General features: G+C 35.5%; 3 protein-coding genes across 4 annotated transcripts; 2 read left to right on the top strand and 1 right to left on the bottom strand.

Annotated features, from left to right (window-relative positions):
* The first annotated feature begins 1,126 nt into the window (after positions 1 to 1,126).
* LOC132620210 (uncharacterized) lies at positions 1,127 to 1,681 on the top strand. The gene has a single exon (XM_060334901.1). It carries the CDS (start codon positions 1,127 to 1,129, stop codon positions 1,679 to 1,681), a length of 555 nt encoding a protein of 184 aa, XP_060190884.1.
* A 7,270-nt stretch (positions 1,682 to 8,951) lies between these two features.
* On the top strand, positions 8,952 to 12,543 carry LOC132620209 (receptor-like protein 34). The gene is made up of 3 exons (XM_060334900.1): positions 8,952 to 9,207; positions 9,283 to 9,363; positions 12,254 to 12,543. The coding sequence occupies exons 1-3, from the start codon at positions 8,952 to 8,954 to the stop codon at positions 12,541 to 12,543; spliced, it is 627 nt and encodes a 208-aa protein (XP_060190883.1).
* A 5,244-nt stretch (positions 12,544 to 17,787) lies between these two features.
* On the bottom strand, positions 17,788 to 23,108 carry LOC132617851 (GDSL esterase/lipase At1g28610-like). Of its 2 annotated transcripts, none has more exons than XM_060332923.1 (5): positions 22,815 to 23,108; positions 21,733 to 21,957; positions 20,103 to 20,251; positions 19,089 to 19,368; positions 17,788 to 18,133 (listed from the first exon to the last, which is right to left on the bottom strand). In XM_060332923.1, exons 1-5 carry the CDS (start codon positions 23,080 to 23,082, stop codon positions 17,895 to 17,897), a joined length of 1,161 nt encoding a protein of 386 aa, XP_060188906.1. In that variant the 5' UTR covers positions 23,083 to 23,108; the 3' UTR covers positions 17,788 to 17,894. The 2 variants fall into 2 exon arrangements, with proteins under 2 accessions (XP_060188906.1, XP_060188907.1); XM_060332924.1 differs by having other exon boundaries at positions 20,103 to 20,173.

Genomic DNA, 23,108 nt, shown 5'->3' with positions numbered 1-23,108 from the left:
CTCCGACAAAAAACGACACCATTTTTTAATTATTTAAATAGATTTTGAAGCGGCGGTGGCGGCGGTGGGGGCGGCAGAGGCAGCAGCGGCAGTGGCGGCGGTGAAGTAGGCTATCGGAGAGGATGGGTTGGGTTTTTCAAATTTTTTAAAATTATTTAAATAGATTTTAAAATTAATTTTTCTTAAATTAAATTTTTTTTTGTTGACATGGCTTGCATGTCACTAGTCTATTTTTCCATGTCACTGGTCTGTTTTTTCATGTCACTGCAAGTGGACTGCACGCATGTGCCTAGCTGGCACGAGGGGTTCAAATGACACACTTTATCTTATGTTCGAGGGTCCAGATGGTCAACGTTTCAGTTAAGGGGTCTAAATGAAAAATCAGGACAAGTTCAGGGGTCCATCTATGACTTTGGCCTTGTACAAATAATAAGTTATCACAGTGTAGAAATCAATTTTTACATGATCAACAGTTGGATTATACATTCAAAAACTGCATATTTTGTATTTCTAAAGAAAAATATTGCAAAATATTTAATACTAATGGTAAGTGTAGCCCTCATAGCTTGTACGTAATAAAATAACTTAGACTGCACCTGCATAAGTACCTCTTTGGTTAAGCTGGAACCATCAAGTATACCTCCAAAGATATAGTCGCTTACCTAAATTGTATGTTAAAAAAAAAATAAAAAAATCACACGATGAACACCAATCCCTCCACAAAACAAACAAGTCGTCCTAAGTTCAAGTCTTACTGCCATTCGGAAAGCCCAGAAAAGAAAGGAAACATGTATTGTCCACCTTAGAAAAATATTAAGCATAGAAAAGAGTGGCTACGTGCAATTGTTAGATTATGTAAATATTTAGTCAAATATATTTTGTAATCTTTTATTTTAGGATAGCGTATGTTAGAATTAATTAGTCAAATTAGTTCCTAATTTGTAGCCTACAATTATGTTGTAAATGTTGTATATTAACCTATTCAAGGAATGAGAATAATCACGGCAAGTATTCTCTTACATGGTATCAGACTAGGTCTCTCCTAAATCCCTAGCATCCTAAACCCTAGCCGCCGACCCCCCTTTTTCGTTTTCCTCCTCTTCGGCCCTTCCTCCTCCTCTTCTCCATGGCTGACGCGTCCAAGTTGCATCCTGCGATTACAGTCACCAATATCAAATCATGCATTCTTATTGTTCTTGACTATGGAGGAAGCCAATACAATAACTGGGCTACCCTCTTCAAGCTCCATTGCCGAGCAAACTTGGTAATCGACCACATCCTACCTCCTGCCTCCCCCACCGTGCCACCACCGGCAACTGCAGCCGAGAAACTTGCTACAAAGGCTCTATGGGAACGGCTAGATGACATTGTTCGACAATGGATATATGGTACGATATCGAATGATCTTCTCAACACGATCATTCATCAAGAGGACACCGCAGCCGAGGCTTGGAATCGCCTTGTTCATCTCTTTCAGGACAACAAATCGGCTAGGGCTCTTGCTCTTGATGCAAAATTCACCAACACCAAATTTGTGGATTTTCCGAATGTGAAAGCATACTGCACCAGGCTGAAAGTTCTTGCAGACAATCTCGCCAACGTCGGCCACAAAGTTTCCGACGAACGACTTATGCTCGTCTTCTGCGAGGGTTATCGGAAGAATATAAAAATTTTCGAATGACGGTGCAACACCGTACTCCTCTCCCATCTTTTGACGTTGTCCGGTCGATGCTTGAACTTGAGGAAGACAGCCATGGCGAGGACGCCATTCACGACTCCGGGTCGAATGGTGCTCTCGTTTCCCACATTATTAATCTTCATAATTTCTCTGGTAATGGGCAGCCCAACAATTCTGAAAATACCTTCAACAATCGAGGAAATTCTCAAAATCGTGGAAAGAAGAACAACTGCGGTCGCAGCGGCGGCAACCGCAACAACAACCGCGGTGGCGCCGGGAATGGGCAAAGCAGCGGCGGGGGCAGCCAGAACAATGCCTAGGCTAACCAGCCCGCCGCGTCGCAGCACCAGGGGGCCACTGCCCCGTCGTGGTATTTTCCACCGTGGGATGCTTGGGGGCCACAGCCGTGGGCCACCCCACCGTGCCCGTACCCCACCGCAGGGTGGCAGCAGCCTCGCGGCTGGCAGCAGTCATGCCCAGCTCCGTCGAAGCAGGGAGTTCTTGGTGCTCGTCCTCCACAGCCGTTCTACTCGGCAGCCTGTTATCACATGGTGGGTATGCGCCTACAGATATTGATCAAGCTATGCACACAATGTCTTTGAATCCGCCCGATGACAACAATTGGTACATGGACACCGGAGCCACATCTCACATGACCAACTCCCAAGGTACTCTCTCGTCTTACTATCAATTGAGCAAAAATAATGGCATCGTAGTTGGTAATGGTAACATGATTCTGATTCGTGGTTATGGTCATACATCCCTTCAAGTAAATCCCTCCTTAAACCTGAAATTTTTTTTACATGCACCTAAACTCATCAAAAACCTTATTTCCGTTCGTAAATTTACTATCGATAATATGGTTTCTGTTGAATTTGATCCTTTTGGCTTTTCTGTGAAGGATTTACGGACGGGGAGCAAACTCATGGGATTTGAGAGTTCGGGTGATCTTTATCCATTCTTCAAAAATTATCGAGCCATCTTGCCCTCCGCACCATCTGCTTTTACCGTCATCTCTCCTCATATTTGGCACTCCCGTTTAGGTAATCCCGGGGATGTACTTCTGAGTTCTTTACGTAGTAGTAATTTGACTGAATGTAATAAGGCTCGAAACAATGTTTGTCATTCTTGCCCTTTGGGAAAATTAATTAAAATGCCTTTTTATGACTCTCTTTCAACTACTACTATGCCCTTTGACATTGTTCACAGTGATTTATGGACTTCACCTGTTCTTAGCTCTTCTGGTCACAGATATTATGTTTTGTTTCTTGAAAATTATACTAATTTTCTTTGGACTTTTCCCATCAAAACAAAGTCCCAAGTTTATGATTGTTTTTTGTCTTTTCGGATTTTCATTCGCACTCAGTTTGAAAAAGAAATCAAAACCTTTCAACGTGACAACGGGCGTGAATTTGATAATGGTCCCTTTCATACATTTTGTGAACAAAACGGGATGCTTTTTCGATTTTTCTTGCCCGCACACCTCACCCCAAAATGGTAAGGCGGAACGGAAAATTAAATCCATAAATAATATTGTTCGTACACTCCTTGCCCATGCATCTATGCCCCCCTCCTATTGGCATTACGTCTTGGCTATGGCAGCGTACCCACACAATATTCTCCCTTCTAAAATCTTAGCATATAAGACACCCACTCAGATTCTTTATCAAAAGAATCCATCCTACTCTCATCTCCGAGTTTTTGGTTGTCTATGCTTTCCTCTCTTTCCGTCCACACAAATTCATAAGCTACAATCTAGGTCCACTCTGTGTGTTTTCCTGGGGTATCCTTCTAATCATCGGGGGTGCAAATGCTATGATTTATCGAGCCGAAAAACACTACTAAAAAAACAGCGTTTAGTGACGGACGTATTCCGTCGCTAATCAGCATATATTTGTTGCTAAACATGTATTGCGACGGATTAGTGACGGAATGTCGTCTGTTGCGATTTTGCGCGTTGCTAACCTATTAGCGACGGAAAAACGAAATCCGTAGCAAACTTAGCGACAGAGTAGCGACGTATAAGATCCGTTCCATATTATAGCAACGGATTATTTTGTTGCTATTGTTATGAATTCCGTGACTAATTTCATATTTCATTTCGTCGTTTTAGTAAATTAGCGATGAAAACCATTGTTGCTAATCCGTCGCAAAATATTTGAATTATTTGTGCCTGCATTTAGCGACAATCTGTAGCCTACTGTTTTCCCTCTAGCAACGACCAAAATCCGTCGTAAATCTGTCACAAATATTTTTCTTCCGATTTTTTTTTAAATACACCTGTTGAAACATACTAAATACAAAGTAATAAATACCCTTAAAAATAACTGACATTCACATAAAATAATATTTATAAAAAAGATTCAAAATAGATAGCGGAATCCTAATCGTTAAGTCCAAAACACTGACAACACCAAGCTATCAACTACCAAAAGAACCCACACATCCATCAAGTATTGTTAGTGCATAATTTTGTTCTTTCCAACAAAAAGCAAATAACATAAAAAACTAATGCATGGGTGAAGGACTACGATCATTATCAGAAACTAAAGGATCAACATCGTCAACGTTAGCAATAGTAGTGAGACTGTGATTTTTCCCGTAATACTTCTTGATATCTTTCCTGTAATAAGTAGTGAAATTAAAACATCAAGAATACTAATCATTCAATTTCTACCAAATAAAAAGAGAAATGAATTCCAAAGATAAGGGAGCAGATATTTATCCATTTTTCGTTGGAATTGAAGTCTCACGATGACCAACGAAAAAGAGTTTCATACAACTTGGATTTAAATGATCATATACACTGTCTCATAGTCAAGTAACATAACATGAAAACAAAGACAATTAGAGTTCCTAAACAACAAATGTAGTATCATGTTCAAAATAAGAAAAATATTTAAAGTAAGCATCCGAGTATCAACATGAGGCAGCTCTTTCCAACAACCTCAGACTAGTAGTTTTTGACCTTTGAACTTGCTCAAGTATAACAATTTTATCTCCAGCCCAACATCAACTATTCTGCACTGTATTGCAGTTTTAATATTTTTGCAATGCATTGTTTGCATTTTCTGCACAGCTTTTTCAGCATTTCTGCACAATTTTTCAGCATTTCTGCACTGTTTTTCAGCATTTCTGCACTGCATTTTCAGCATTTCTGCACTGCGTTTCAGCATTTCTGCACAGTTTTTCAGCATTTCTGCACTGCGTTTCAGCATTTCTGCACGATTTTCTAAACTGCGTTTCAGTATTTTTTTAGTGTTGTGCTTCAGCAGTGATTTTTTTCTGCACTGTGTATTTGTATTTTGCACTGCATTTTTCGCATTTCTGCATAGGTTTTTCAGCATTTCTGTACTAAGTTTCAGCATTTTAGTACAGTATTTTTAGCATTTTTGCACTGCATTTCAGAAATGCTGAAATGTAGTGCAGAAATGCTGAAACGCAATGCAGAAATGCTGAAAACGCAGTGCAAAAATGCTGAAAAAACTGTGCAGAAATGCTGAAACGTTGTGCAGAAATGCTGAAACGCAGTGCAGAAATGCTGAAAAACTGTGCAGAAATGTTGAAACGCAGTGCAGAAATGCTGACAAACTGTGCAGAAATACTGAAACGCATTGCAGAAATGTTGAAACGCTGTGCAGAAACGCTGAAAATTGTGCAAAAATGCTGAAAACGCAGTGTAGAAATGCTAAAAAACTAGCATTTTTGCACTGCATTTCATTAGCATTAGCAGTACAAAAATGCTAAAAATTTGTACTAAAATCACACCAGTAACAACATAGAACATCAGTAGCAATGCAGCTTTATATCCCATTTGTAACAAAAGGATAAATATATCTGAGCATACATATATCTGAGCAGTAACAAAAGCATACATATATACCATTTGTAAAAATATAAAGCAGATTAAAGGAAACATATGAAAATATATATAAATATACATGGAGATGGCTTGCCACATTCCCTCTTGTAACTCCTTCAACATTCATCAGGTCAAAATCTTCTTATGGACATTAGAAACAGGACGAAAAAATTAGTCCATTAATATGGAAGTATCCATATAATAAAAGATACACAAAGACTAACCACAGTGATGCTAAAGAAAATCACCTCCAATGCATAAATATGACTGCAATTTGTGGATACCATTTATGCGGATGACTGCAATTTGAAATCGATTACAGTAGAAAAATCATAGTACAACAGTAGATGATATACTTTTTTTTATCTTTTAATATGTACAAACAAAAAGATTCCTATATACTTTCATGCAGTAAACAAGAAATGAGATACAATTCTTATGTAAGGTCTGTAAAATCAACTTTTCTAGCAGCAGTGGAACTGCTGAATTGCCTTAAGAAATTACAAATACCAAAAGAAGCTTCAGTTTCCATATTCCAAGGGAGCAAATAATACTCCACACCACCTGTCCAACAAGAAAGTGCTAGAATCATTAATTATCGGTTGGCTGCTATAGTCTTGCAACTATAACTTCATAGTGCTACAAATGACCAAATAGCAAAGGGCATATTATACTCCGCAAGTAGAATCAGTAAAGCACAGAAACATAAACTTGGCATGATGTCAATATATGCCTGCACACATAGCTACAATACAAAAAGAGCAAGAACTGCCGAAACGCCCCAAGTGTTGTATTTCTTTGCCTTCTAAAAGACAACAATCATGTCAAGTGTAACAGCTTCTATCAAATGCACAACTATATATTAAGAGAAACAGTTTTACCCCAACATACAACAGCAAAATGACTAAAAGTGCAGCATTTTTTATTCAGGATTTTCGCAATGTAGCATCAATTCTTGTTTGGCGAAAGTAGGCACCAATCAAGTATAGGAGTTTCTATCTCAAAGACCACATATGTTTGTTGTAAATGCAATCATTCAAACACAGTAAACAACTCTCAAAGTGCAGATACAAAACTCATTCAAATGTAGTAGCAGTTCATCAAATAGCAACTCAAAAAATACCATATGCTTGCCTCACATGAACCATTAATTTGCCTCAAAGGTGTCTCAAGAATGCAACTTATTTAACCCTCGATCAAAAGTGCAGCAGTTACCTACCTCAAAGTAAGGCACAAAATATGTCTCCACTATAGCAGTTGCTTGCCTAAAAAACAATCAACAACCTGACACTTATTTCAGCTTCTAAAGATGCAGTAACAATTCAACCAGGATGCATCATTGAAACACTCAGAGCAGCAGCAAAAGGCAACGCAGCCAGAAGTTCTATCTTCATATCATTAATACAACTGAATGACCTCTAAATGGAAGAACAAGCTGAAATAACTTAGTGAAACAGAAAATATCATTCACCTTTTAGTTAAAAAAAATGACAAACTGAAATTGAAACAAAAAAAATTGAGTAAGAAACCCAGTTCACTAACACTGATTTCAAATCACAGAATATAAAGAATGTTGAGTTCTTCAAGCTTTTTCTCGACATGCAACAAATTAAAACAAACTTTAACCACCAAATAATATTATCCTACAAGATTTAGCACAAACAAAGGTCGAATTTCCATTTTCATCAGATTTTGGCCGAAATAGAGATTCCCAACACTTAACCTTCAAATAAATTATAAACCCAACAGTTTTCAAGACACCCAACTTTGATTTTAGCCAAAAAAAAACTTAAAGACACTCTGTCCTTTAGATAATAAGCAAGAAAACACATATATCTTAATTTCGTTTTAGATTTAATGTCAGAAAACACAAAGAAGGAGATAAAGAATAAAGAAACTGCCCATAAAATATAGAAAAATCAAAACATACCTTTCCTTTAGATAAAAATTGCAGTTGAAGAAGAGGAAAACACAATAGAAACCCTAGATTCACATTATTTTGATCTATGTTGTGCTCTCTCTCTCTCTATGTTAGCAATTTCGCACACACTCTCTCTCTATCTGTGTTGGCTACTGTGTTTGAACTGAAATGAAATAATGTGTGCCCTATCTGGGAGATATCTTTTTTTTTACATTTAACGACGGACTAATATATCTTTTTTTTACATAAAATCCGTCGCTGAATAATATATTGATTTCTTTTAATAATTAATATTGCGACAAATTTTTCCGTTGCTGCAAATATATATTTTTTTCGAGAAAAATTAAAGGCCTAGCGACGGATTTTTCGTTGCTGAATCCGTCGCTAATGAAAAATAAAATTTGTCGCGCCTCTTCTGTTGCTAAATCTGTAGTGAAATTTAAGGCGCCAAAAATTCGCGCTAATTATTAGTGACGAAACTCAGTTTTCGTTGCTAATCCGTCACTATATAATGAGATAAAATTTTAGTTGTTTTTCTCGCGACAAAATGAGAAATCCGTTGCTAATCCGTCATTAATTAGCGACAGAATATGGTCTGTCGCTAATATTCCGTCACTAAACGCTGATTTTTTAGTAGTGAAATAATCATAGCTCGGCATGTGTGGTTTGATGAAAACTTCTTTCCATTTTCACAAATAAATAGTCCATCTGCTACCTCATATGAGTTTTTGGGTGATGATAATTCTCCATTGAGAATACATTTGTTGCATGACCAGGCCGCTGCTCCGCCTCCTGCAACCCAACACCCGAGCTCACCCATCTCCCCTCCTTCCTCGTCGTCTGTCCAGCAAAACCCTTCCACCACCCCAGCTGCCCGCCAGCTCCTTCCCAATCCTTCCGTGGTCCAGCCATCAGTCCCGCCACTGCCAGCCCCTCCGTCTCCCTCGCTGCCAGCCCCCCACTCGCTACCAGCCCCCCACAACGGCAGCAATCCCATCCCTGCCAGCCCCCCACCTGTTCCTCGCATGACTACTCGTAGTCAACATGGGATATTTAAGCTGAACTTGAAATACCATAATCAAGCCTTAAGTGCCACCAACAATTCCATCTCTCCTATTCCCCGGAATCCCGTCGGTGCACTTAATGACCCGAATAGGAAAAATGCTATGCAAGATGAATATAATGCTCTTATTGATAGTAAGACTTGGGAGTTGGTCCCTCGTCCTCCAAATGCTAATATTATTCGGTTTTTATGGATTTTTCGGCATAAAAAGAAATCTGATGGTTATTTTGAGAGGCATAAAGCCCGTCTTGTAGGTGATGGCAGGTCTCAACGGGAAGGTGTTGATTGTGACGAGACTTTCAGTCCGGTGGTCAAGCCGGAAACTATCCGTGTGGTTCTTACTATTGCTTTATCTCACTCTTGGCCCATTCACCAACTTGATGTAAAGAATGCTTTCTTACATGGCAATTTGAATGAGACCGTCTATATGTATCAGCCTTTGGGATTCCGGGATCCGGCTCGTCCTGATCATGTTTGTCTCTTGTGTAAGTCTCTTTATGGCTTAAAACAGGCACCACGGGCATGGTATCAGCGTTTTGCTGAATATGTGGCAACCATTGGTTTCTCGCATAGTACATCTGACAACTCTCTCTTCACTTATTGTCGTGGAAAGGATACTGCTTTCATTTTGTTATATGTGGATGATATTATTCTAACTGCATCTTCAAACTTTCTCAGACTAGGTATTATGTCCAAGTTAGCTACGGAATTTGCTATGAAAGACTTGGGTTCGTTGAGCTATTTTTTGGGGATTGCAGTCTCCCGGGACAAAAATAGCCTATTCATGTTTCAGAGTTCTTATGCAGAGGATATTCTTGACAGGGCAGGCATGTCACAATGTAAGCCTTGCCCCACTCCAGTTGATACAAAAGGCAAACTCAGCTACTTCGAGCGCCCCGTATGAAGATCCTACGAAGTATCGTCATCTGGCAGGTGCTTTGCAATACTTAACATTTACTCGGCCAGACATATCATACGTGGTCCAACAGGTTTGCTTGTTTATGCATGATCCCAAAGTCGAGCATATGGAAGCATTAAAACGCATTTTGCGTTACATTCGAGGTACGATTGACTTTGGTACACACTTATACAAAACCTCTCTACAGTCTCTATTTTCATATACAGATGTTGATTGGGGAGGATGTCCAGACACTCGACGCTCTACATCGGGTTATTGTGTATATTTTGGGGATAACTTGATTTCTTGGTCTTCTAAGCACCAACGTACTCTATCTAAGTCTAGTGCTGAAGCTGAGTACAGAGGGGTTGCTAATGTTGTCTCTGAATCTTGATGGATTCGTAATCTGTTGCTTGAACTCAATTGTCCTATTCGTAAAGCAACTTTGGTCTATTGTGACAATGTGAGTGTCATTTACTTGTCTGGAAATCCGGTACAACAACAACGTACCAAACATATTGAAATGGACATTCACTTTGTTCGTGAAAAGGTTAGACGTGGAGAGGTTCGTGTCCTACATGTTCTGTCCCGTTATCAGATTGCCGACATCTTCACCAAAGGTCTTCTGCGCGTACTATTTGATGATTTTCGGGACAGTCTAACCGTTCGTAAACCTCCCGCTTCGACTGTGGGGGTGTGTTAGATTATGTAAATATTTAGTCAAATATATTTTGTAATCTTCTATTTTAGGATAGCGTATGTTAGAATTAATTAGTCAAATTAGTTCCTAATTTGTAGCCTACAATTATGTTGTAAATGTTGTATATTAACCTATTCAAGGAATGAGAATAATCACGGCAAATATTCTCTTACAGCAATGTTTTAAGATATACTAATCAGATACATAGGTGGTATTTGAACTAACTGTCATTAGTAGTGCTATCGAGGAAAGGAGTTGAGCTGAAATTTTACTTCATTACTCTTCGAATGTGATCGTCACATCTTCATGGCATGAGAAAGGTTTTTTCCTTTTTTTGCACTCCTCCGATCCTGCTAGTTTCCTTAAGTAGCAAATGAATTCTTAAAGAACACTATAAAGCAATGGATATTTCCATTATGTATCAAACAAAACAATGATTAAAAAAAAAAAAAAAAAGAGGAGAAGCTGAGATGAAAAATAAAACGTATATGTTGATATAAACAGGAGAGCTAAAAAGGATGGCATTTTACAATTTTGGGCTTTTATACTTGCAACTCTTTTTTATCCTCATTTACTAAAACTCTTTATTTTCTCAAAACTTTTTTGTCTTTCTCTATCTATTATAGAAATTAGGGAACTTAGAATTAAGATTCTCTATAAATTTAGTACAAAAACGTGTGTTGCACGTGCATACATAGAACTGAGAGCGACAAGCCGACGACGAAACTGGATGAGACATCTCCTATTTACAGAAGTTTGCCAACATGTGCCGACATTCTTAGTCAATTTGAATAGCAGTCCCGAGAGAGAGATATTGAATATTTATGACCTTTTTAACTTGCAACATGAACAGAACATAGAAAACAGAAGAACAAAGTTATACAACTATCATTTGGTCTTAGGAATGTGTCAATTTGGAGAGATATAAGAGAATTGGCAAGAGACTTTGAATTTGGGCCTATCACATGCTTTATCGAACTTTACAAAGTTGATTTAAATATTGTTACAAAAAACTTTACATGTAAGAGTTCATATCCGTCAAAATTTTCTTCCTAAAATCAAATAAAGTGCCTACATAAAGGTGAAGAAACAATATCATTTTGATTTAGCAGGTACGCAAATATTCGAGATAATATGCAAAGGTCCTCTTTTTTTATAAAAAAGAGGACCTTTGCATATTATCTCGAATATTTGAGTACCAGCTGAATCTAAAATGACACTGTTTCTTCACCTTTATAATAGATGGATTCTACACTAAGTTCACAGGATTTTCGAGAAAAATAATTAACCACATAGTCATTCACAAAATAATATGGTATTTTACTAGATAGAGCAACTTACAGGCTAACCCATTTTTTTTTTGGAGAAATCTGGTTAAAATGACAATGACTTTTCAGTTTTTCCTATTAAAAGAAGTGTTTTTCTGTTTTTTTTTTTTTCCTTTCTATATAAAGGATGCTTCTCTTTTAGCAGTAACACTTTGAAAGTGTCGCAAACCAGTTATATCATAGGCCTCAACAATCTTATGGGGTCTATACCTTATTCAATTTCCAATTGTTCAAAACTTACTCTTTTAGAGCTTTCACACAACAAACTCACTGGTTTGATTCCCAACTCCCTTGGATATCTTACTCATCTACAGGTCTTAAACTTGGGGGTAAACAATTTAACCAGTGACTCATCATTTAGTTTCTTGACCTCCTTAACCAGTTACAGAAATTTAACATATCTTTTTCTAGATTCGAACCCTCTCGATGGTATGCTTCTAGTCTCCATGGGGAATCTTTCCACATCTCTTACAAGCTTTTCCGCTAATAATTGCAAAATCAAAGGGCGAATTCCAAATGGAGTTGGAAACTTAAGTAGCTTATTAATCCTAGAAATTCGTGGAAACAACTTGGTTGGATCGATTCCCACATCTATTTGCAATTTGAGAAACCTTCAGAGCTTTGATTTGAGTGAAAACACTCTTACAGGATTATTGGAGATAGTCTATGTAAATTACAGAGATTGGGTAACATTTACTTTGGTCAAAATCAACTTTTAGGATCTCTTCCAAATTGTTGAGGGAACATTACTTCCCATAGATAGATACATCTGGGTTCCAATAAATTGAGTTCCAATATACCAGCAAGCTTAGGGAATCTTAAGGATCTAGTGGTTCTTGACTTATCGTCAAACAACTTAGGTGGTTCTTTACCTCCAAAAATTGGAAATTTAAAGATTAAGACACTGATGGATCTGTCAATGAATCAATTCTCAAATGGAATTCCTAGACAAATTAGAGGATTGCAAAATCTGGTGCACCTTTCTTTGAGACACAACAAATTGCAAGGATCTATACCTGACTCAATGAGCAACATGGTAGGTTTGGAATTTCTAGACCTTTCTCATAATAATATATCTGGAATCATTCCCTAGTCTTTGGAAAAACTTCAATACCTCAAGCATTTCAATGTTTCTGTTAAGAAATTGTACGGTGAAATACCCTCAGGGGGTCATTTCAAGAACCTGTCGAGTCAGTTTTTCATCTACAATAAAGCATTGTGTGGTTCTCCAAATTTAACGTCCCGCCATGCCCCACTTCATCAAAGCATAAATCAAATAGGAAAAAAATTCTAGTTTTCTATATATATATATATATATATATATATATATTAGATATTGAATTCAGTGTAAACTTGTGATCGCAATCGTAAGGAATCATTCGTATTTTACCATTTTCAACACCATTAACTTTTGGTCAAAAAGAATTGCTCTATATTACACGTTAAATGAGCTTAATCAAATATCAAGAGGACGAAAGTCATGATTGTTGATATATAAGCGATTAAAAGACAAATTTCCTATTAGAATAGAAAGATTAAAACTAAAATATTACAAATATAGGAGGATATTATGCTTTTCTAAACAGACTAATAAAAGAAAAGAATATCATACAAAATTTGACTTGAGAGTGTACGTTCTTTCTAACATTGCCCATTGTTGACACCCAATTTTGTCCCTCTTTTATTTAATTTACTCGAGTTTCTAAATTTATTGACGAGCTAAATACTTTATTTTCACTTCTATTATTTTCGCTACTTTTTATTTTTAACATTACAAGTATTACTTTACCACAAATTTTTAATGATTCGTCATCATTTCATTTTTTCGGGTTTGGACTCGTTAAATTAATTACAAGACAACACTTCGCAAAATATTTACTTTTACATTATTAATTATTTATCATCTTTACCAGTTATTAAATTAGAAGCCCAAGAATTATTAAATAGCGGAGGAAGGACCAAGGATTTTCGGCCAAATTAATGACCCGAAATACGAACACAATATTATTTCCCTACCCAAATAAAAACCCACATTTTTAATATCCAACCCATATTTTCAGCCCAAACGGACCAGCCCACTACCATTTTAATTTCAGTCCAGCCCATACCTTTGCCCGACCCGGTCCACTTCTTTTCCTCTCCTCTTCAACCCTAATCCCTTTCTTTCCCTCATTTCTTTTCTCCGCCCCTCATTCCCTTCTCCCTTTCTCTTCTGCTTCCTCTCCTTCTCTCTTCATCTCCCACGTTCTCCCCACCATGCCTCTGCCATCCTCTCTGTCTCCACTTCATCTTGTCCCCCACGCTTCGTTCTGCCATCCCCACGCCTGTCCTTAATCTCTCATACGCTCCTCTCTTTCTTGAATACAAATGAAATCTATAAATACAAGGCAAGTGAAATCGTTCAAGGGGAGGAGTTTTTGGGGTTTTGAATGGTCTATTCTTAGGAATAAGAAACCCGAATCAAGAAAAAAAAGATTTAGAGCCAAAATTCCCTACAAAACAAAAACTTTAATCAAACAAAGGGAGCGAACAAGTGCTCCATTTTCCTTTCGTTTTCTGTTCAAAAACGTCAGTTACTCTAATCGATTTCGAGCTCGTCGTGTTCGAGTAGATTTGTGACCATCGACACCCACTTCACTGCATCACAAACAGGTAAACTTCGATATAATTGTCACTCGTGATCTTTAATTTCTGCTTGTTTAAGATTTTTAGTTTACTCTGTTGTATGTTCAGTGGTTATGTAATTTCGCTGTCGTCGCGTTATTTGTTTGATGTTTGGGAGCTGTTAGGATAGGATGATAATCGTTCAAACGAATTTAAAGGATGTATACTGTATTTCGGATGTTTAGACTGAGTTTCCAGGATTTGGAACCTATTTAAAGTCGAATATACATAGGATATACAATGGGTTATCAAGGTAAGAAGGGGACATACATTCGATATACATCCGATATACACACTGTGGTGTATATATATTAGGTATATTGTATGTGTAATTAAAACAGATAGCCCTTGTCCTGAACCGCTTGACATTTGTCTTTCTTTCCTATATTTGTTGTTGCTATATTTAACTGAGAGTTCTGGAATACGGCAGGAATCAAAACAGTTCCTTATATTGCGATGGGTATTTGATAGAAGCAAGAATCGTCATGCGGATTATATTTAGTTTCGACTTTTTTTAGCAGGTTCAGTCTGCCTCTTGTGCTAAAATTGTTCAGTTAATTATAGAAACATGATGCCTTTAGGTGTTAGAGGAATTCTGAATTTTGTTTGGCATACTTCAGCTATTCTGCTATTGCAATCTTGAGGATGAAACTGCTGCTGTGTGTTTTGTCATTTTACTGTTTTATGTGGGTCTATGGAATGTTTGCGCTTTAGTCATTTTTAGCTTCACCTCTTATTTGGTCAAATTATGGCTTGTTAATGTTGTTAAATATCTGATTATAAATTGCGCTGCTCGCATGGGACAAAGGCTATTTAAGATATTAATCTTACTATTGTAGCCTGAGAATGCATTTGAAACAAAACTTTAATAGTTACTGATGTGACTATATTTAAAAGTCCAGTTTGTATATTCTTCATGCATCATTGCTTGTCTAAAATATGATCTGATTCGATTGAATTAGAATGGTTAGATATTGTTTCATATTTCCATCAATCTAGCTATCTTTTTTAAACATACTGGATATTTTGACAGCCTTAATATGTGATTCAAATCTACGAAGTGTACCTCTGTGTTTGACTCTATTTCATTATCGGAAGAATTACTTGTTGTTGAGCATTTTATAAACAAGATCTATGCTATATGTGTGTGTAAAGCATGAGGATCAAACTGGACTATTTTAGTTTTCTACACGCAAAAGATAAAACTGGTTTTGGAAAGGATAAAAGGAATAGGTATAAATCCGGTACTGTTTGAGAGAAAATGAAAGGGTGTCTTAACTTGAACTTTGCATGATCCCCTCTTTCAACTCCTTAAAATATGTATAAGTTGTATCGGTCAATCCTTATCATTCGTTAAATTGAATCTGTCCCCTTCTCAAAACTACTTTGCATTCTGTTAAAGCAGTTAAGGAATGCCTGAAGCCCTATATGTATGAAATGTACCAACAGTATAGTCTGATCTTAAGCATGAAGTGGCTATCTGTCATTATCCTAGATCTTAAATGAGCTAAAAGAGTGCGCACTGTTGAAGTTCTTTCTGTTGTTTGTTTGGGGTTATTAATACCTTAACTGGAAACAGTCCTTTTTTTAGCTAAAATTATTAAGTTCGTTAATAGATCGCCATGCTTGCTAATATATCTTAGCCTCTTAATTCTTAAGCCTGCCTTGTTCCCTACTTTAGTTTTTGATTCAAGGTCTTATTCTCTTTGTTCTGTTGTGAAGCCAATGTGATACTGTGGCATTCTTAAAGATTATTTAAGTTGGTTTTCATAGGGATTAGTAGAAGCTATCTATAATTTTGTTTGCTTGATTGTTACAACTCTCGGTAGGAGTTAATATCAACCAACTGTTAAAATACCATCTTTGCCATAATGTTTATTCTGTCCGTGTGTGTATCTTGGCATGAATATTGTCAACAAATATCTCGCTGCAATTCAGGAACTGTTCTAGTCATAGCTTTCAAATTATGAGATCAGTTTGAAAAAAAATGAAGTAATAGGATCTTATGAGTTGGTTTATTATTTTAAACACCTTTTTTTTTACGTATGTCCAGTTCCAAGTTATGATGTGAACTGGGTCTTTGTTAAATCTATCTCAACATGGCTCAAGTACATTTTGGCCTTAATGATTCTGAAACCTCTCTTAAAATATAATTGAATGTCCAACAATCCTAATAGGTATGGGTGGTTCGAATTTGGTGAGGCAATTCTGTATGTAATTGGGTCTCCTGTAGGCTAAATATCTTTTATATACATCAAGTACTTTGAGTAGCTAAAATATTGACCTCCTCCACACCCTTATGAATATATATATATATATAAGATATACTAAAAATATATACAGTGTATACATAATCGGCTGATTTGTTTTGATCTATATTTTACACGTTTAACTTTGTTTTACTGACCATATACTAATTGTTCTCTTTCGTTTTAATGCATGACTATCGCATACGAGTCCAAGCATCTCCTCCCACATTTTGGCGTCGGGCTAAAAGCCCAACACAACTCTCCTCTTCAAGTCAGCCAAACCAAGAAATAAAATTTGGGCCAAAGCCCAATCGGTGTGAACAACAACAGTAGTGGACAACAACATTCTTTAATGGGCTGAGCCCATTTGCATCATTCTATTCTTTTTTTTATGTGCATTTAACGTGTATTGTATGATTAACATTGTGTTTGCTAATTTAGATAGACTTTAGTAACATTAAGGATTTTAGTTTAGTTGTGGGTAGTTAATTTAAAGAGAAAATTAACAATTAGCGTCATTAGTTTATGTCGAAATTATTTATTACCATAATATTTATCTTTTAGAATAATTGATTTTCAAAGTATCATGACTATATATTTTTGACTAAGGGAACCAAATTATACTTACTATTTTAGAAGTTTTTTAGAACGCCCCAAATTTTACACTAATTCAGCTTATTCTAAGAAATAAAGGCAAAATTAGTTTCTAACGGATAACTTTCCACTTTAGTTCCTTCCAACACTTGAAATACATATTTGTCTAAGATAGCTTTTAAAACTTTTTATTAAATAACTCTTTTAAATTTTAGTCACCTTTTTTTTTCAAATACATATAAACATCACATATCCTGTTTCTTTAAATTTATTTTAACTAAAACTTTCCTTATTTTTTATGAAAATTATTATGTTTCTATAAATATTATTTCAAACAACACTATTACACTTTCGTTTAAAACCGTAACAACATTTACAAGTCGTATTTCAAAACAACATTAAAAACACTCTTTTATACAAATTATTATTATTATTTTACAAGTTCTATTTTAAATAACATTCTTACATAACTATCTATAACTTCAGCCATACTTACAAAACTGCTTTCCTTTTTCTATAATACTATATTTACATTTAGCCTAATTAATTTTAAGTCCGGTCGGTTAACCATTGTTAATGGGTCTTAAGGGATGCCTAATACCTTCCCTTTAGACTAATTGAACCCTTACCTAGAATCTTAAGTTTCGCAGACCTTAAACAGAGTTAACATAACTTTAATAAACTTTAGGTGTCCTAATTCACCGTAAATAATTAGGTGGCGACTCCTTAAAACAAAGCATATAGGAATCTCCAATACGTCATACTCCTAATTTAATCCTGGTTAAAATGGGGTGTGACACCCATCAATGATAAGATTTTCACACAAGGGGTTGTTGAAGGGTAAAATACATATATAGCTATTTTTCGCTCCATATCATTGAAAAATAATCATTATAATAAAGCTTCAGGACTGAAAAAACATCAGTCAACGCTATTTTTATGTTGTAGAAACTCGAAAAGTGCATAATTCATTGATATGAGGAATGGAAAATGGGCCACTAATTATGCTTTGGGCCATCCATTTATATGCAGCCTCTGTTGAGTGTATACCATCCCAGCTAACAAATGTTGATGGATCATCACAAACATTTGCAGAGGAGTCGCCACATTGTGTAGAAATATCAACTTGGTATGGGCCCTTTCCTCCACAACAAGCCACAATAGCACTTTTGAATCCTGCAAATTCATTTATAGAAATATCAACTTGAAATTCCCAATTATATGATCTCTTGAATCCACAAAAAAGATCATGAAACTGAAGTTCTCTACTTAGAAAATATGTTAATGAAAATGTTTCATTCCAACATCACAACATGTTAAGCTTTTAGATCAAACGATTCACACAAAATAAATAGTATGCGATACAAGCTGACACAGAGGCTTTAGACTTGAGCCTCACTACCACTCATTATTAAAAAATGGACCATAGTTAACAAGAAATTGCTGAAAAAGGACATCATAAGAGGTGATCTTGAATTTATAGCCCCACTCAACAATTGTTTGTTAAAAAAAAAAAATTGTTGTTGTCCATTGGACATAAGTTCTAATCATAATGTGCGCATAAGTTAGTTTTTCCTATGAGGCAAAAGTTCTGAATATTTCAAGAAGTTACAGACAGTGAAGATAGTATAATTGTTGCCTATTGGTTAGGAGTTTCAGTTGCGATAACTTGCGGCCGGTTGAGCAGGTTCATTGTATGAAATGTCACAAAATCTAGCCTCATAGGCAAAACAAATTTATGTCCACAACTTATCCCAATGAGGAATAGAGGTCATCTTCTACAATTTTGTTACGTGGTGCCAAATGGAGGTCATTCTTGCAAATCACTAAATATATACACTGATGACATGAAGATCTTTTATTCTATCAATATAGTTTGATTTGTAATAGCAAGTTAATTAGTTATCATTCTTACAAGATTGTCAACTAATACTTACATAAAATTTACTTGTAAAATTTTACCTGATGATTGGCATAATTGTGTAAATATCTTTTACACTATCAGTGATATGTCTAAAAGATATACATAGGTAAAAGATCGTGTTAATAGTATAAAGAAATGAGCAACATTATCTATTCTACGGCATTTTAAACTTTTAGATGAAGCGATTCAAACTAAGAACTGACTCACCATATTTTTGGGGAGAAAGGTAAAGTTGCATCAATGCATTGTAGTAATCTCCATAAATAATTGTGGCATGAGGATGAAGTTGTTGAAGGCGATTGAGTTCAACTTGAAGCATCTCATTATGGTACTCAGAAAACTCATTTAGCCAATTAATGCAACCAGTGTTTGGATCATAATAATCATTTTTATTAGTACTCATAAAACGATCCAAATAGGCTGGTAAACATCCTAATGGTAAATTTCCAGGAACTATAAGTGTTTCAGCTCCAAGTTTGATGACTTCCTGCATGGAAAAAAGGGTCAAATTTGCAAATCATCATGAGTACGGAAAAAGGGTCAAATTTGCACTTATTCTATCGGAAATTAAGATGTTGTGGACTCTATTAATTTTTTTTGTCTAATATTACTCTTACCGTTATAAAAAAGTCTCAATTTTGTCTTAGATTTTTATGGGGATAAAATTCACAAATAGCCACATCTTTCGAACTCTGTAATTGAAAATTAGTTACTTTCAAATCCACAAGTGAAACACTAAGATAATGTCCTTGAGTAAGTTAATTAATCAACGATCCAATTGATCACCATGCCTATATATATATATATATATATATATATATATATATATATATATATATATACACCGTCACTTTTGCAATTTAAGCTCCATAAAGTGACTGCTTTTCCAAAAAAAATATGGTCAAGAAATGGCCAGTTTGTGCTATTTCTACCCCTAACGGAGCTCAAGCCTGATGAGAGTAATTTTAATCCATAGTCAATTGAGAAGTAAATTGGAAGAAAATTAGGGAAATTTTGACACATGAAGTCCATCAATTTCACTCTGGAGCTCTGTTAATGGTAAGACAAGTACATGACATTTTGCTAATGATAAAGGTATGAATGAGTAAAAAGGTAACAGAGAACAAAATTGAGCAATTTCGGATAATACAAAGACAAATTTGAACATTTTAGGCAAGTAACGAAACAAAAACTCATAATCTAGTGAATTTAGAAACTTACATTAATAATCTGGCCGATGTAATTAATAACTAGAGGTACCATTGGTTGAACCATTTGTATGGGCATTCCACCTAATAAGGGAAAATTATAATCATTTCCTCCAATTTCTCCAAACAGAATAAGGGAACTTTTCAGAAAATCTTTGCATTCTGCACAAGAAAATGTTGAATTATTTAAAACACATTTTCACTCATAAGAAAGTTCTAAGAGAAAATAGAATTGTAAGAAAACAAACAAAATGATTAAATTGTACATAACTTTATATTCTTGATAGCACAATATATTTATTTTTTAACAAATAAATGTAAAGCTAGAGACTAGAACTAGTAACTAGTTTTGAGATGAGAGAATTGGGCCTATGACACATTCCTTAATCATATGATTGACTCAAGCCATTTTAAATATTTAAATTTATTGACTCAAGCCATTTTAAATATTAAAGTTACCCACATCTAATCCACCTAATATTTATGTTTCTACTTTATCCTTAATGAGTTCACATAATCCGCGCATACCCCGCTAGAAGGGTACATTTTGGTACTTCGTGCATTTTAGGATTTTGTGTCAAAAGTGTTCTTTGATTCCTTATTGTGCTTGAGCAAATAGTGTCAAATAAGGTAACATAAGACAACGTGGACAACGAGCATAATAGCAAGTAAACATAAATCTGCATATGATATTTATGCTAAATCGTATCATTTTACCATAGTTAGGTGACTTAACAGTAACAATGCAATGAGGATCTAAACGAGTATCTGCAGACCCTCTATCCCATGAGGATCGACCAGGGGCGGACGCATGTGCTAAGTTTTGGTGCTCGAGCACCCATTAACCATGACGGATACTCTACGTAGACATATAGAAAATATTGAAGTTTTGGTATAAAATAATAAATAGCACCCATGAGGCAATAAAAGATCTTGGTGTTCCGGTTAAAAGGTTGTAGGCTTTAGGTTAAGCCATCGAGTAGTCAATTTCAAATCCTACTCAAAGCAATATATTTTTTATTGATTTTAAGGAGAGCACCCAGAACCACTAAATCCTGGGTCCGCCCCTGGGATCGACTATGTTTCAACTTATAATAGAAGTGTACTCTCCTCTTCCTTCATTTGGCAAGCTTGTTGGCATACAGGTTGAACTATTATCATCTACTTGTGTTTTACTCAATCACGGTTATGTAAGAGAAGTCTATGTGCAAACAATTATCGTTGTTAAACAAGAGAAGTCTATGTGCAAACATGTATCATGACCTATTAATTTCGTATAAGAGTCAATGATAAAAAACACATTTGAACTATTACTTTTTCACGAGTTTCACACCCTAACTATCGATTGTTACTTTTCCTATTTGAACTATCACCATTTATGTATTAAAAATAGACCTCAAAGTTGATTAGGCCAACTATCAGTTGTTCTCATTCCTACCTGAACTACTCAACTAGGTGTATTTTGATACATAGATGGTGATAGTTCAAGTAGGAAAAGGGAACAGTTGAGAGTTACATTGGGGTGTGAAACTCACAAAAAATGATAATTATGTCATATATGTGCTTTTGACCATTATCTCTTTGTATAATTATAGAATGTGAATAAATTATTATCCATCAACACTAACAAGAAAAAGAATTACCTGAGGATGATTGGCAAAGAGAGGACAACATTTCTTTGAACCATCTCAATTGAGTTCCTAAAGAGACATTAGTTTGAGGGTTGTAAATTCCAAGTTCTTCCAAAAGTGAGTGATTAAGAGCTGTGGCCCCAGCAACTGCAAAATTCACCCCTTCTCTAAAATTTCTGCTGCCTACATTTTTTCTACCAATGTAAGGGGGAACCAGTGGAAGCCCTAAACTCTCACCTACAATAACAACACAATTATTAACTCAATTAAACAAGAAAATGAATAAAAAATAAAAAATGTAGCATTACCATAGTGCACAAATATGAAAGACTTATAATTGAATAACTATAAATTAATAAATTCGGAAAAACATATATTTACTTGATATAACAGGTTATTTGCTTTATTTTAAATTATCGAATTAATTGTATTATAGACAATTACATGTTTTTGCAGGTTAATTCAGTGTGATGATTTAAACTAACCTTGTATTATTGGTTGTACAGAAATTAAACATAATCCCAAGCTCACTAAAGCAAAGTTGTAAGCAAAACTCTCTATTTCTTTTCCCCCTCTCTCTCTCCATTCATATAATCATTGAAATTACCAAGGCTCTAGTACTACATCAATATAACCCAGTGTAATTTGTACAAATGAGGTTTGGAAATGATAGGATGTACTCAAACTTTGCTTTTACTTTTGTGGGGATAGAGATGTTATTTCTGAAAGAACCGGTCAAAGAAAAGAAAATTAAAGAAAAGATAAACTGTGGTGATAATTTTTTGTCGGTAACACAACCTTGTACTCCTTCCTAATCATTTTTTATGTGTCTTAGTTTTATTAAATAAGGAGTTTAAAAAATTGAGAGACTTTTAAAATCCCGTGGTCTTAAAGATGATACATAAAATGTTGGAATTAAAGAGTTAATAACTATAGAAAGTGATATTCATATTTAAACAGACAAAAAGGAAAATTAAGAATTAAGATTGCATAAATCAGAAAAAGTAATTAACATGCCATCACAAATTATATTATACTTAAAATTTAAATTACTTTTAAACTGTATAACTTAAAGTCTTTACTGAATCACGTACCAAGAAAATCGATAACAAGGCGACCATCAGAACATCGCCCAGTTGGGTGATGAAAGAAAGTTTCTCCATAGGGTAACAATCCACACTGCACTATTTGCTGTTGTTTATAATTGGAATTTTCTGATAGATGAATTAAATTTCCAGTATCTGTAAGTGAATCTCCAAAACTGATAATAGCTTTGAAGCATTTAGCTTCACAATTATTAGTTGAACAGAACAAGAGGAGGAAAAAAACAATACAGGCAAATGTTGCATTAAGTGCTGCCATGATGAAGTACTACATTTTTATTTTGA

Source organism: Lycium barbarum, chromosome 11 (assembly GCF_019175385.1).
Source record: "Lycium barbarum isolate Lr01 chromosome 11, ASM1917538v2, whole genome shotgun sequence".
NCBI classification, from domain to species: domain Eukaryota; kingdom Viridiplantae; phylum Streptophyta; class Magnoliopsida; order Solanales; family Solanaceae; genus Lycium; species Lycium barbarum.
This window is presented reverse-complemented; position numbering and strand designations above follow the sequence as displayed.

What these genes read in the sequence shown, in the direction of transcription:
- LOC132620210 (XM_060334901.1), top strand. Translation starts at nt 1,127, where the DNA reads ATGGCTGACGCGTCCAAGTTGCATCCTGCGATTACAGTCACCAATATC.
- LOC132620209 (XM_060334900.1), top strand. Translation starts at nt 8,952, where the DNA reads ATGTATCAGCCTTTGGGATTCCGGGATCCGGCTCGTCCTGATCATGTT. An exon ending in TTCAAACTTTCTCAGACTAG is followed by an intron (nt 9,208 to 9,282) that starts GTATTATGTCCA and finishes TGGGGATTGCAG; the next exon opens with TCTCCCGGGACAAAAATAGC. An exon ending in CAGGGCAGGCATGTCACAAT is followed by an intron (nt 9,364 to 12,253) that starts GTAAGCCTTGCC and finishes CCAATATACCAG; the next exon opens with CAAGCTTAGGGAATCTTAAG.
- LOC132617851 (XM_060332923.1), bottom strand. Translation starts at nt 23,082, where the DNA reads ATGGCAGCACTTAATGCAACATTTGCCTGTATTGTTTTTTTCCTCCTC. An exon ending in CCTTGTTATCGATTTTCTTG is followed by an intron (nt 21,958 to 22,814) that starts GTACGTGATTCA and finishes TTGTTATTGTAG; the next exon opens with GTGAGAGTTTAGGGCTTCCA. An exon ending in ACATCGGCCAGATTATTAAT is followed by an intron (nt 19,369 to 20,102) that starts GTAAGTTTCTAA and finishes TTTTCCATGCAG; the next exon opens with GAAGTCATCAAACTTGGAGC.